The 13,239-nt window shown below is 44.6% G+C and overlaps 1 protein-coding gene across 3 annotated transcripts; it reads right to left on the minus strand.

Annotated features, from left to right (window-relative positions):
• Positions 1–547: 547 nt before the first annotated feature.
• On the minus strand, positions 548–13,101 carry ugdh (UDP-glucose 6-dehydrogenase). Of its 3 annotated transcripts, none has more exons than XM_088621655.1 (13): positions 12,980–13,072; positions 11,992–12,156; positions 11,716–11,884; positions 11,093–11,194; positions 10,038–10,238; positions 9,378–9,575; positions 8,875–9,022; positions 8,142–8,236; positions 7,248–7,378; positions 6,098–6,237; positions 4,688–4,779; positions 3,640–3,750; positions 548–3,183 (listed from the first exon to the last, which is right to left on the minus strand). In XM_088621655.1, the coding sequence occupies exons 3-13, from the start codon at positions 11,875–11,877 to the stop codon at positions 3,073–3,075; spliced, it is 1,491 nt and encodes a 496-aa protein (XP_088477781.1). In that variant the 5' UTR covers positions 11,878–11,884; positions 11,992–12,156; positions 12,980–13,072; the 3' UTR covers positions 548–3,072. The 3 variants fall into 3 exon arrangements, with proteins under 3 accessions (XP_088477781.1, XP_088477889.1, XP_088477807.1); XM_088621763.1 differs by having other exon boundaries at positions 12,094–12,156; positions 12,980–13,053; XM_088621681.1 differs by lacking the exon at positions 11,992–12,156 and having other exon boundaries at positions 12,980–13,101.
• Between the last annotated feature and the right edge of the window lie 138 nt (positions 13,102–13,239).

Here is a 13,239-nt window from a genome sequence, read left to right on the forward strand (position 1 = left end):
TTTTAATGTTAGCGTACAGCTGTAGTGCAGTCATGAGGAAAAAAACAACAACAACGATCACACAGGCTGGGTTTGGGAGCCGAAGTGCCTGGAGATACAGTACCAGTCTATGACCCCACAGTATGAACAGGTACTGCCATCATGATGGGTTCTCCTGTGGAGTAACTTAGCAGCACCATAACAGAAAAAGCATTACAATTTACAAAACATACAATTATCTAGGAAGCCTGAGCTCTCAGGGTTTTATGGTATAGAGCCAATCAAAGGGCTGATTTAAAAAAAAATGTACACTTTAATACTCATAAAAAATTAATGGTGCCATATGATTCACAGGGTTTTGCAGTAATTTGACATTTGGACAGCTCAGGAGATTTAAAACTCAACTGATTCAATGAGCAGTTGACCATTCAAATTATGGGTTCAGTTGAGGTACAGAAACATCAGAGACAAAAAATAACCAAGTAAGCTCTTGTGGCGGTGAGCACAAAACATGCCTGTGGAAGTTAATGGTCCTTTTTCCTCTGTTTGAAAGGGAAAATGGAGAGTATTGGTGAAACATTCTTTATTGCTAAATTTTAAAATTCTGTACAATAGAAAAAATACATTTTTGGAGAAAAAGGTTAATTCATCTGAAAAGTGGTTTAAAGTGATGTTATTTCTACCACACATTTACTGTGCTTACAAAGCTTTTGAGCATTGGGCACAATGGATTACAAACCATTGTAAATGCATACAGGTAAAAATAGACAAGTTTTATAACACGGATCCAAGATCTTGATACAACACACCCAGCCACTTGTATTCAGAAAGAGTTAGCCCTGGAAAAGGTCACAGCAGCCCACAGCCTGTCCAGAACACGTAGGGTTTAACTTTACGGAAGCACATCACTTCAGTTCAGAGGCATTTCTGGGAAGTAGGAGGAAACCAGAAACTACACTGAAGGGTCCCCAGTCCAGAATCAAACCCGGACCAAAGAGCTGTGAGGTAGCAGTAGTCACAACCACTCCACCACAACGCCCAAGGAAAAACATGGGACACGCTAGGTTAGATTTCAAACATAATTCAATCCAAATCTTTATGTACCTTGTGAACAGCACACACAAACCTATTTGTTTATGTCTTTTACTTGTTAATGGGTTCATGCTGGGTATTGTGCTTTGTCTTTTACCTGCTTGCATAGCACATTTCCCATCTGGGAACAACAAAGCAAGTGACCAGTTTTCAAAAGGTTTTAAATCGTGCCTGGAACAATTTTAATCGCTCCAAAAGTGTCAACACCTTGGAGCAAAAATACATACAGGAAACACTTTAAAAGGCACTAAAAAAATAGGACTGTGAAATGTGTATATTTTCAAGTAATTGGGCTTTATGAAGAAACAAGGAAACAAATACCTGTGCAAACTAAAAGTCTTGGGTAAACTACTCTGCATGTCTGCAGAGAAAACTGAACCTTCGATTGCTTCCCGACTGAACTGTGCCTCAGGTGAGGACCTCGAGAGAGGGACATCCAGCTAAAGTGCTTGCCAAAGAGCAGGATGAGCTCTGTGATCACAGGGTTCAAGCCTGGGTGGTCATGCCTGTCCACGAATCAGCGCTGAACATCTGCTGCAGGGATAAACTGCCTCTAATGTGCTAAGGGATGAGTGGTGTGGGGGCTGAGGAGTCCGTTTCCATGTCCTCATTCTCTCCTGCGGTTGTGGGAGCTGAGATTTGGAAACCACACAGCTGGTTATTCCCAACTGGCTGGGAATAAGAAAAAAGTGGCGATTCAGCTTGGGGGAAAAAACATTTTTGTTTCACTGGGAAACTGTCACGACAGCTGTAGAATGAGCAAGGTATAAGACTCGGAAAATCCAACTAGGGCTGAGAAAGTGGTTTAAAAAATACAATTTAAGTACTCTACACATATGACTCGGCATTCACACAGCTAAAGGAGAGACAACTTGTGTATTCAGCTGTAAACAAACACGTTACGAACCAATACTGCACGTGTACAGTCTACAGTTACCAAATGTACAAACTGTATAAAAGGAATCACTGTAATAAACGTTTATATGCAGCATTTCTATAATGCTTTGAGAAGCTCACAAAGAGTTAACCGTGAACAATTTTTTAGACAGAAATAATTTGTGCTGGTGAAAGGGGAAAAGATTGAAATTGATCAATTCTGCCAGCCCCAGGGCTGTGTTAGACCAGAGACGAGCAGCCTCATCTCTTTCATTCCATTGCAAGACCTGTTTAAGCCGTTTTCTGTGCCCAAGATTCTACATCAACCCGGCTCCCTGTGTAAGCCAGTGGTTCCAATTCCCGGTCCGGCTGAGCCCCACACCTGTTGGGTTTTTGTCCCAGGCAAGCCCTCAGTTACACCACCAAACCATTCACTGGCTCAATGATAACAAGATTCACCGGAATTGTTTGTTCCCATCCCTGAAACCCGTTGGCGTATTTTTGTCAGTGGAATAAAATCCCAAACTGGCGACTAGAAACAAAATGCAAATATTCAACGGAGGCAACTTCTTCTTAGGTCAATAGTCAGGCTTCAGGGATCTCATGAAGGCGGGAGGGAACCACTGCCCGAGTCCTCTCTCCAACGCCGGACAGACCCCCCAGACAACAGGTGCGTTTCTCCTGGAACGTTCGCTCTCCAGGCCTTCAGCCAGCAGGAGGACAAACGATTATCTGATAGCACCACTCTGTTAATCAGGGCTCCCACAATGGAACATCCATAGGGGTTACTGCTGGTGATGATTCCCTATCTAACTTGAACACACCCCGCCCCCCACAACTCCTCCCAACCCAACCCTAGTGACATTGGGATAATTGGACACCACTGCTTGGGGGGAACCGGGTCACTCAGGCCCATCCCCAGAGCCCAGATACGGACCAGCGATTTCTAGGTCTAGGGTGCCACCTGCAATGCTTGTGCTGGCGGAGATGCACTGCACCCGGCGGCCCTGGTCCTGCAGTGGAACGAAACGAGAACACCGAACTGGCAGCCCCCTGGCTCTGCCGCCGAGAGACGAGACACACTCGCGCTTCAGCGGCGGCACGGCCCCGAGCGCCAGGGAGCTCTCAGACTTTCGCCTTCTTGGCCGGGGGGTCGTTGAGACTGACGCGGGGGACGCCGGCTGGGGGGGTGAAGGGGATTCTGGGGGTGGTCACCTTCTTCCCGATCGTCTCAATCTGCGAGAGAAAAGGGGGCGAAACGGAAGGCAAATCGTCACGAGGGGCGCAAGACCAGTCCTGGAAATCTGGCGGCATACAGACGTGATCAACACGGGTATGTGGAGCTGCTGTGTACACAGGAAATGACGCGCAGACGGACTTGGAGAGGAAAACTGGAGGCAACAGTGAGAACATGAGGTGTCTGAAGAGCAGGACCCCCTTTTTGTTCCACCCAAACTGAAAACGCATCTCTGAGCCACCGCTTGTCACATTTCTCTGCAACGGGATACTTGAGGAAAACCCTAAATGTGTTGTGCGTGAATACACTGGCTAGTGTTCTGGTGATTTCCACATCCGTACTGGGAACAAAATCATATCACAAATGCTTCCATCATACCAGCAGTTCCAACAGCTCTCACCCTCCAGTCCTCCCGACACAGAGAGAGGCTAGAAACCGCCTTGCAATCTCTTTACCTGGAATCCGATATTGTGTAGAGCGGTGTGGAGATCGTCCAGGACCCTTCTACCATCAAAGATGAAGGCTGGTTTGAGCATGGTGCGATAGATTCTCTCGAAGTCCAGCTCCTGTGCATCAAATAACGGAAAAATGTAAGGATGAAGGAAAACTCCGCTGAGCTCGGGATCGTTCGGCCCCCTGAGCAGCCTGTTGGTCTTTCCTCTGATTCTGGCTGAGAGGCGCAGGTGGGACAGTCAGCTGCTCACAGTCTATCCCCTGCAAAATGATTAGACAGACCCTCTACCTCTATCAGAGGATACAAACCAAGTCCAGGAGGGCAACAGCTCAGCAGGGCTTCTACTGTAGGTCATGTTGTATCTCCAGCACTTGAGATGGGTTTTAAACTGGTCAATAATGAAATAGTTAAAAGCCTAGGATGGAGTAAAATGCCCTGTAGGACTGGAGTTGTGCATGGATAGTCTAGATGAGTGCATTCATATTAACCCCATGAATCTATATTAAATATTTATATTACTTTTTTTTAACATCCCCATTTTAAAGCAATAAGTTGCAAATCTGACAAAATTTTAAAGATGAAAAATCCAGCACATAAAACAACATCTGGCAACTTGCCCAAGATATACTGCTCCATGGGGCCTATATGCATTTCTGCTGAAGCACAAACCACATTTAAAATGTTCCCTGGGACAGACAAATCCAACACACATCTGCATCTTTCGTTACAACGCGATTTATCATTATTTTGTGACGAGGTGGGAACATAAAAAGCAGAAGGTATCTGAATCAGTAGGTTACCACATTTTATAGAAATGCAGGAAAAAATACTTGTGGGATTAATAAACGCCTCTGAACAAGGAGGGTAGCAGCCAGTGGCTTGTTATTTAAAAAATATACAAAAATATATATATTTTAAACTAAGAAAATGACCATTTTCCAAATATTTTGAACCTTAGAATTGAAATATATTCTCCAAAGTCGCAGGAGAAAAGCTGGAATAAGAAAACATTGGCCATGTACACTGGGCAAAGAGGAGGGGAAACCGACCTTGAACATGTCCCACTCCGTGCAGATCACCAGGGCGTGGGCTCCGTGACAAGCTTCATAGGGATCTTTTGTGACCGTCACCAGCTGAGACACTGAAACCAAGAACGCAGGAAAGAACGTCAGGTTCGACGCCCGTCGCCACTACTGCTGGAATCGAATTCCTTTCCGACTCTCTCAGCCATTTCAGCCATCATTGGAAAATGCAAGAACCCAAACATAACCAGGCCCAACCAGAAGAACAGATGTCACGGCCAAGAATATGATCTCTCCTCACTTCTTCCTGTACGCCTACACCACTACAGACACGACAACTGAATGCAAGCCGAAATCATACTTAAAACTGTACTAGTTGTACGATTTATTAAATCGCCATATTATTTTTGCACTGTTCGCCGTATTACTTTTGCACTGTTTTTGTCCTGTTTGTATACTTTTCGCTGTTGGCGTATTTGCACAATTTGGCACTGGCACCATACTGGTGTTCACACTGTTGTTGTTACTGTATTTCTGTCTATTGTCTTGTCTGCTGTTCTATTTATATACTGCACCTGAGAGACTCATGAGAAACACTTTTCACTATACTATGCGCCCGTGTAAGTATAATGACAAATAAAGTTGAATTAAAGAAGACTTTTCGTCTGTCCTGATCGGGCTGCCAACAGCTTATTGATCAAAGGATCTTAACCAGCTGTTTACTGCCGAAGAGAGAACCCATTTCAATAACATCGCTGGGAGGTTTGTTTCCCACCTCACCACCCTTAGTGTAAAGCAGGTGCACGTCCTGCTTCCACCTCCTCCTCCGTAAGGAGAAAGACACGCCTCCTTGAAGTCAGAATTCAGAGTCAGGGAGGAACTCAGGGCTTTTGCTGATCTACACAATCAGTCTTAGGTCTGGTCTTGCCCTCAGATCCTGAGACCAGGCTTGTGAACACACGCTGAGATTAGTCAAATATAGTAAAATCGGTCTTGTGCACAACTGTAAAAAATAAGAAAGCATTTCACTAGCGATTTGGTAAGTTGACATAAGCCTCGCCAACACTGTGTAAAGCGGGCCACTCAACCTGCAGCTCTTCCGAGCTACTTCACTTCAGTACTCCAATGCACCGCTGTCCATCTGAATCAGTGATCAGTACAAAACTAATACAGTCAGTATCGATCAAAATAAAACTGATGTGATCAGCAACCCCAACACCGAGATTCCTTCTTCACTGGAAGGGTGCATAGCAGATAAGAGGGAAAAAAAGAAAAGTACTTTCTTGGGACGTGAACACTTCTCTTTTTGGTTTACCTTTGAAATGAAGAAATTAATAGATAGTTTCCATCTCATTTCTGACAGTGGCAATGGGATCCTGGGATTGCTGGGATGTGTAGATGAAATCATCCCTGCAGTAAAATCCCAATGGTCTCTACCTCTTTCAGGGTTGTCCTCCGAAATGCTGGGATGAGACAGGTCCTGGATGATCTGTTCCTTCAGCACCTTGGGGTCAAAGATCTGCAGCTTAGCCCCTTCATCCATCAAGTACTTGGAGATGTAGATACTTGAGGATTCTCTGAAAGAGACATCAGTGTTTCACATTAGCCAATGGGAACACTTGGCAGAACATTGCATGGGTGAGCTGGAAATGTCTTCACAGGTCAAAGGTCAAACACTATTGTTCCTGCTGTGCTGCAGAATAGGAACTAAGTTCTTGCACTCTACAAGGACTCATCTAATTTATTCTGCATTACACCACAGCTTTTAAATTACTAAATTCAATCAACGTTCAATTTAGTTGGTCTAAAATAATCCTCGTCTTTAACTATAGAAGATTGTAAGTTGCCTTTTCCCTGTGACGCTGAAAAGCCTCACTTTCTCTTGGTTGTACAGGAAGCCTTTAGCCAAGCTCTTGCTGTGGGCAGTGCTGTGAAGAAATGCAAGTCAGTGCTGACTCATGCACAGGTGACAATTTGCTGCTGGCACGATACTGTTCTCTGTGGTATAGGGCAGAGGTAATGGTAGGTCCAGCAGCACACACGCAGTGTTGCAGATATTGTTTAAACTGTGCGCCACAACCAAATACCCCTCCCCAGAAGAGCAATTCTCACTTCCAAAAACACACCACTCAGGATATTACTTGGAGATGGAACAGCAGAGTAACTCTTTAAATAAAACGGTATAAACGGAAGACTTAAAAAAGCAGATATAGGACAAATGTATCTTTTTCCCCCCCTCAGAGTGTAGTTAAGCAGTGAACTGTTTCCCCAGCCCCATGGTCAAATCCGAACACAAGGGACCAGTGAGAAGTGGCCAGAAAAGACGGTGACAATTGCGTTATCACACAGAGACATGAAAGGGCTCGGCCAAACTGAAAGGCACATTCAATCACAGCTCGCCCTGTGAATAAAAACAGGCACCAGAATGGCTTGTGCAGGATACACATTTGAACGAACCCTCGTCTCCAGTTCCACTGCGCAGGGAGTTAAGGATTAACCAGGGCAATGAAGACCAAAGAGCAATGGGACAAAGAGAAGCTCAGAGTGAGGAAGGAGCAGCGAGAGATGAAGAGATCGCGGCAGGTACCGTGTGTCCCCTGTGTCTTTCTTGAACGAAAACCCCAGAAGAGCGATCTTCTTCCCGGTGATGGTATTAAACAGGCAGTCGATAATACGGCAGGCAAACCGCCGACGCTGGTACTCGTTCATGTCTATTACCTGAAAACACAGAGAGAGAGATCATCTACAAGCCCCGATGCATCACCGCAAATGTGTAATGCAGGCAAAGTGACAAAAGGCACTGCCTGAAGGAAATGGAGACCTCAGGTAACTGGAATGGGATCCACATCCAAACTCAAGAAACTCACAAAACGCAAACAATCATTCTCTTCTACAAGCATTACAACGTCGAAACTTAGCTTATGGTAAAGCCATCAAACTTCATTGGACTTTTTAAAAATATCGAAAGAAAACGAATCATCATAATTGAGGTGGGTAGCTGCGTCAGCACGCGTAGGCTGCAAAGGAACAAGTGATAGAAAACACGAAAACATGTTTTCTTTGCTTCTCTTTTCAGCATGGAATAAACCTATTACTTAATCATAATAATAATAATAAAAAACTTTATTGTATATAGCGCCTTTAAAGGTGGCTTCTCAAAGCGCTTTACAGGATGACAATAACAATAAATAAGAAGAATACACAAGATAAGACACAATTACAATTACAACAATACAACAATAACAATTGAGGAGACCGTGGAAGGTGGTAGTAAGAAGAACAGAGGGGTGAAGAATGGAACCAGTTAAGTAAAGGCTAATCATAATAATGTTAGACCTGCCAGCAGTGTAGCTATGCTATTTTTGCATCCTCAGCTTAATAGCATGTCTAACACTAAAACAGTCTGTCCGTGCAAAATAAACTGGGATACATCACACATAGCACAAAGACCTCATGAAGTTGAGAACGTTCAAGACGGTACCTGCTGCCAATACATGGCCACTTCAGGTAGATTCAGCGCCTCACAGAGATACACCAGGTTGAGGACATCCTTCTGAAAACAGCTACCACCAAACCCTGAAGAAGAGGTTTTACAAACGCCTCAGCTTGTAAGCCAGGTTAGGTAATATTAACCTGGTAAACAACCTCTAGAATGTCCATCTACCTGTTATAAATATCAACTGAATATCATACATCCCTGTGTATTTTAAGCTATGAAATTTTGTGGCTTGACTTGTATAATTCATGAGGTGCAGAAATTCTGCCATTTTTCTAAACCTTTTTTATTTTAAATTTTATGAATCTGTATAAGATGGTAATATCATAATACTGAAAACACTCTCAGCTTGTCGGCCATATAGTACATCATTTGTCAAGGTGCTATAAGGCAGACGACAGGACACAGCTTCATTACTGAGCAGATGAACCTATTTGCACCTGTACTGCAGCACAAGTCATTTGAAAGCAGCCTTGAAATTAGAGCAGGGATCCTGGAAAATGGAGCAGTGATTTGCTTCCTCAGACCCTTTTAAGAGTCTGAGCTCCTACCGAGCTTTAAAAGAAAGAGTTTGCAAATAGTCTTTTGAAAGAAATTTAAAAACGTCACTTAACGGGACCTCTCCAGCTGGATTAGTGCTAGAAAACAAACACACAGGTCACACAAAGCGAACAACTTGCTCAAGAAGCGAGGGAGCTCAGTTGGGACAGCGGCTCACCCACGCTGGCCTTCAGGAATTTACTCCCAATCCTCTGGTCCATCCCAATGGCCTTGGCCACTTCCTCCACGTCCGCGCCAGTGGCCTCGCACAGCGCGCTGATGGAGTTGATGCTGCTGATCCTCTGAGCCAGGAACGCGTTGGCCGCCTGGAGGAGAAGACGGGCAGAGACAGTGACCCACTCCACCAGACTACAGCCTGTCCCGCGGACGGCCTGTGAAATTTACACTGCCGATGCAGTTCTGCCTTTTTTCCTTCTGTTCAGCAAACAATAGGGGAAGGCACGTCTTCGCTTCAGCGCCAAGCCACTAACGTTGACAGTAAAGCGCATGAACTGAACTAAGCCTATTTGTACACAACTCAAGGAAAATCGACACTAAACACTAAGGGAAGCAATGTGATGTAGTATTAATTCATAACAGGCCATTAATGCAACTTAGTATCCACTGATACTTGCATTCTGGTTTCTAAGTCTTGGACAATGACTCGAGGAATGTTCTAACCAGTTTGGACAGCTCAGAGGACCAGGTGTTGGTGGTGATGATCTTGTTCCGGGGCACCCAGTGTTCGTACACGGCGCACAGAGCCTGGATTGCCCTCTGACCCTCCGGCGTCTCGTCCCCTCCGATCAGCACACGGTCTGGGTTCTTCAAGTCTCTCACCGCGGTGCCTTCTGCCAGGAACTCAGGGTTGGACAGCACCTGCCACAGCTCTTACTGATTACCAAGCATGTTCCGTTCAGTCACAGGCTAAATTCTTAATGAGATCCAATTCAAAAACAACCTGAGACTACAGAGGTAAAACCGTGGGCAGAGCAGATCTGAAATATCGCTGCCACAGAAGGAGCTCAGCTGTTGTCCTGCAGACACCGGATTTCTATGCATGTTTGCACCGAAAGACATGACTCCTATGGGACTCTCCTCCAAGGCTGCATCTTCAACTCTGATTTTGATGGGGGCCACCTCTGAGACGGTGGTGGAGCTATTAGGATAAGCTGGGAGTAGAGACACAGGGAAGCAGTTTTGGGGGGGGGTAACTAAGTGGTGTGGGTTCATAGAGACTGGTTGCTAAGCATAATAATGGACCAGATGGGCTGTCTTTTCATGCCAAGTGTTGTATCTGATCATGTTGCTTTGTTCACAAAAGTAGCCTTTGCCGCTCACCTGCAGGTTCAGATTCGGCTTGGTGTTGGCGTCGAAGATTCTCCGTATGCTCTCGGCTGCCCGCACCGGCACAGTGCTCTTCTCCGTCACGATCTTGTAGCCATCCGACACCTCCACTATCCGGCGGGCGCAAGCTTCGATGAACTTCAGGTCGGCCGCCCGGCCTTTGCCCATCCCGTAAGTCTTTGTCGGGGTATTGACCTGGAAGAGCAAGGAGAAAATAACCCACTGCTGAGCACAGCTGCTGAAGCTCAGTGGTCGTTTTGTGGCAGCACCTCCTGGTGCAACTCAGAAGCTCGCTAAGTTTCACGGCCATTGGAAGGCATCCATTTAATATAGCCAGAGATATCTGTCAAACAGGTCAAGTTGGCAAAACAGGTCCGTTCTAGAAATAAGGCGTGACAGGCCCTGCTCAGACGATGCGTGTTAACTTGTCCTCCTTCGTGATCATAAGACGTACAAATAACAATAGTCTAACCCATTTCAACACACTGTCACATCACATCTTTCAGAGCTGATATGACTCACATCACATCCCTACTGGGCTCATGGCAGATTCAAACTGTGCTGATTTTGTTTGCAGGAAATGTGTCCGACAGACTCAAAACTATAGTTCAGGAGCACAAATTAAATGCCAGTATCCACCTTTTCCGAGCTTTAAACAAAGGCTACAGGCTTTCAAAAACACTGTCCCAATTCCTGACCTGCATTGTCACTTTGCTCTGTTCCTGTACACAAACGGGAACAGTGGTGGTCAGACAGAAACTTAGGACAGACTTGTAGTGATACTGTAAAGCAACACTTTTGATCACTAGCGGGGGAAAAAAAGATGTTACCAACATCAACAACAACAGAATGTTCTCTGTACTGCTTATTATTGTCCCTCTAGCTGATGTGATGGCTCTTATTCAATCGTTAATTGAAAACGACTCCAGTGAGGCTCATTATAGGCTCAGCAGGTAGGTTAGACTACGAGGATTGCCTTTGGCCATTGAGGACCTGACCTCTGTCCTTTCCTGGGAACACTAGCAGCAAACAGAAACGTGAAGACTCACAGAAATGAAAACGAGGTCCGCGTCTCTGATGCCAGCGTCGATATCCGTCGAAAAGAAGAGATTCTTTCCTCTGCAGGACTCTACCACCTCCTTTAGACCAGGCTAGGGAGGACACATACACTTTAGCTGAAAATCCGGCCCGGTCTACTGTTCCACACACTGAGGGGCAGGGGTTACTTCTGTGCATTTAAGGTTTACGACATGGCTTCAAGACTGCATTTCACAAGGTGAACTGGTGGCACACACAACAGTCAGACTTGCACTGTGGATCTGTACAATATTTGATCTTGAACTTCTACAGTTTATCACTAAGAAAAACTGTTTGCTTGTTCATTTCCAAGTGGATTATGGAAACATGTACCAGATGCTAAGGAAAACAGAAATATTATGTCTAGCTTTCTGGCTTTGTAAAAAAATACTTAAGTCAAGTACTTTACATTTGCTGTGCTTTCTTAATTTCATTTTAGTATACATTCAGCCGTTTGGACTTCAATTCAAGATAAAAAATTCATCTAAGGTTTCAAGCAAATTACAGGCACTCTCTATAAAGGCCTCTTCGTTCATCAAGGGGTTAAATCCCAGTATATAAACCAAACTTTTGAGGGTTTTTTCCCCACTCTTACCTCATAAATGGGCAGTGTCTCAGAGTTCCAGGCTTTTATTCGGGACTCGTTGACGTCCACCACTGTCACTTGGATCTCTGGGCACATGTGGGCAATGACACTGCAGGTCGGCCCGCCAACATACCCAGCTCCGATACAGCAGATCTTCTTAATTTTAAACATTGCAGTTCTGCGAAGAGAAATCTTACATCAATACAACCTTAGACTGCAGTCTTTAACCTCACACCTTCCGCCCAGTACAAAGCATCCCTAGAACAATTCTCACACAATAATCACCTTTGCTAACTCAATAATTAATCTGGCCGTCTAAAACTCTTGATGGTAAAGCCGGAACCTTTTAATTTTTGGAGGAAGCAGGAAGGATTTTGATTTTCTCACGTTTGCACCGCTATATTCACTGAAAGTGGGTCCTCAGCTGACAGGAACGTGGAACTCTGGCGTCTAAAGTAAAAAAAAACTTTCACAGAAAGACAGAAAGGCCAACGCCTGGAGAGCAGAGTGGGCGTGGGCAGGTAAATTACAGAAATGAGCTTTTGTGTCTATCAAACATACCGTAAATCCTCATCTCCACCTATCTTTGTTTCTGATAAGAACGGCACGTGTGTTAAATCTGTTGCTATATACATAAATCAGGTGATACTGCACTAATGTGATGAACAGGCGTGAATCGAGGACGTACTCATGTAGAAATAATAATTATGGAATGCACGCGATTTCTAAAACAGGTTCTGGATAAAGTTTTGCAACAACCCATTAGATGTTTCGCAATAACTTTGCCTATTGTCGAGAAGATTTTTCCCCCTCCCATTTTCTTAGCACTGACGTGCAACGAGAGTCCCAGCTTTCGATTCATGAAAATAAATCTTGCACGTTTGGGACAGGGTAAAAAGTAGTCATAATACCTGTCAATGCAACTCTGGGTTGTTTCAAACTTTTAACCAAGCAGGCTCACCACTTCAAACTTCTTGCGTTTCCAACATAACACACTGAATCCTTAGAATAACCTGGACGATTCCTAGACTAGAAATAAACCTCCCAAAATTACAAGAAATAATAGTATGAGTGGCAGAAATACCACGCGTCTTAAAACACGAACCCACTACACAGATAAGAATGCTGAGACCTCAGGATAATTAATAGCTTTTTTTTTTCCAGGCGTGTCAGTCACGTATGTTGCATCTGCTATCCGCTCTTGCACTTTCATGGAAATGAGCGACCCGAACTATTTCTCCCGTTAATAAAAACACGAAATCTGTCACCATACCTCAGTCAACAGCACCAGCTCTGAAGAGTCACGCCGAAATGCGCCCTTCCTGGGCACAGCGCTGCTTGAGGCAGGAGCACAGCAGCAGCCAATTGCAGTCCGCCACGTCACACTCCTTGGGTACACCTGTGACGTTTTCTCGATTAACCCTATAAATACTAAAGGCGCTTTAAACATGGAAAATCCTTTTGCGGATGAACCAAAAATTTCTAAAGAAATGGACAGTCACTTTACTGTTTGATTCGTTCTAACTATATTTG

Source organism: Lepisosteus platostomus, chromosome 1, assembly GCF_059453375.1.
Source record: "Lepisosteus platostomus isolate fLepPlt1 chromosome 1, fLepPlt1.hap1, whole genome shotgun sequence".
NCBI lineage: Eukaryota > Metazoa > Chordata > Actinopteri > Semionotiformes > Lepisosteidae > Lepisosteus > Lepisosteus platostomus.

Coding starts and splice junctions, on each gene's coding strand:
- ugdh (XM_088621681.1), bottom strand. CDS start 11,877: ATGTTTAAAATTAAGAAGATCTGCTGTATCGGAGCTGGGTATGTTGGC. Junction 11,195..11,715: donor AGACACTGCCCATTTATGAG/GTAAGAGTGGGG, acceptor TGTCCTCCCTAG/CCTGGTCTAAAGGAGGTGGT. Junction 8,237..8,874: donor ATTCCTGAAGGCCAGCGTGG/GTGAGCCGCTGT, acceptor CCTCTTCTTCAG/GGTTTGGTGGTAGCTGTTTT.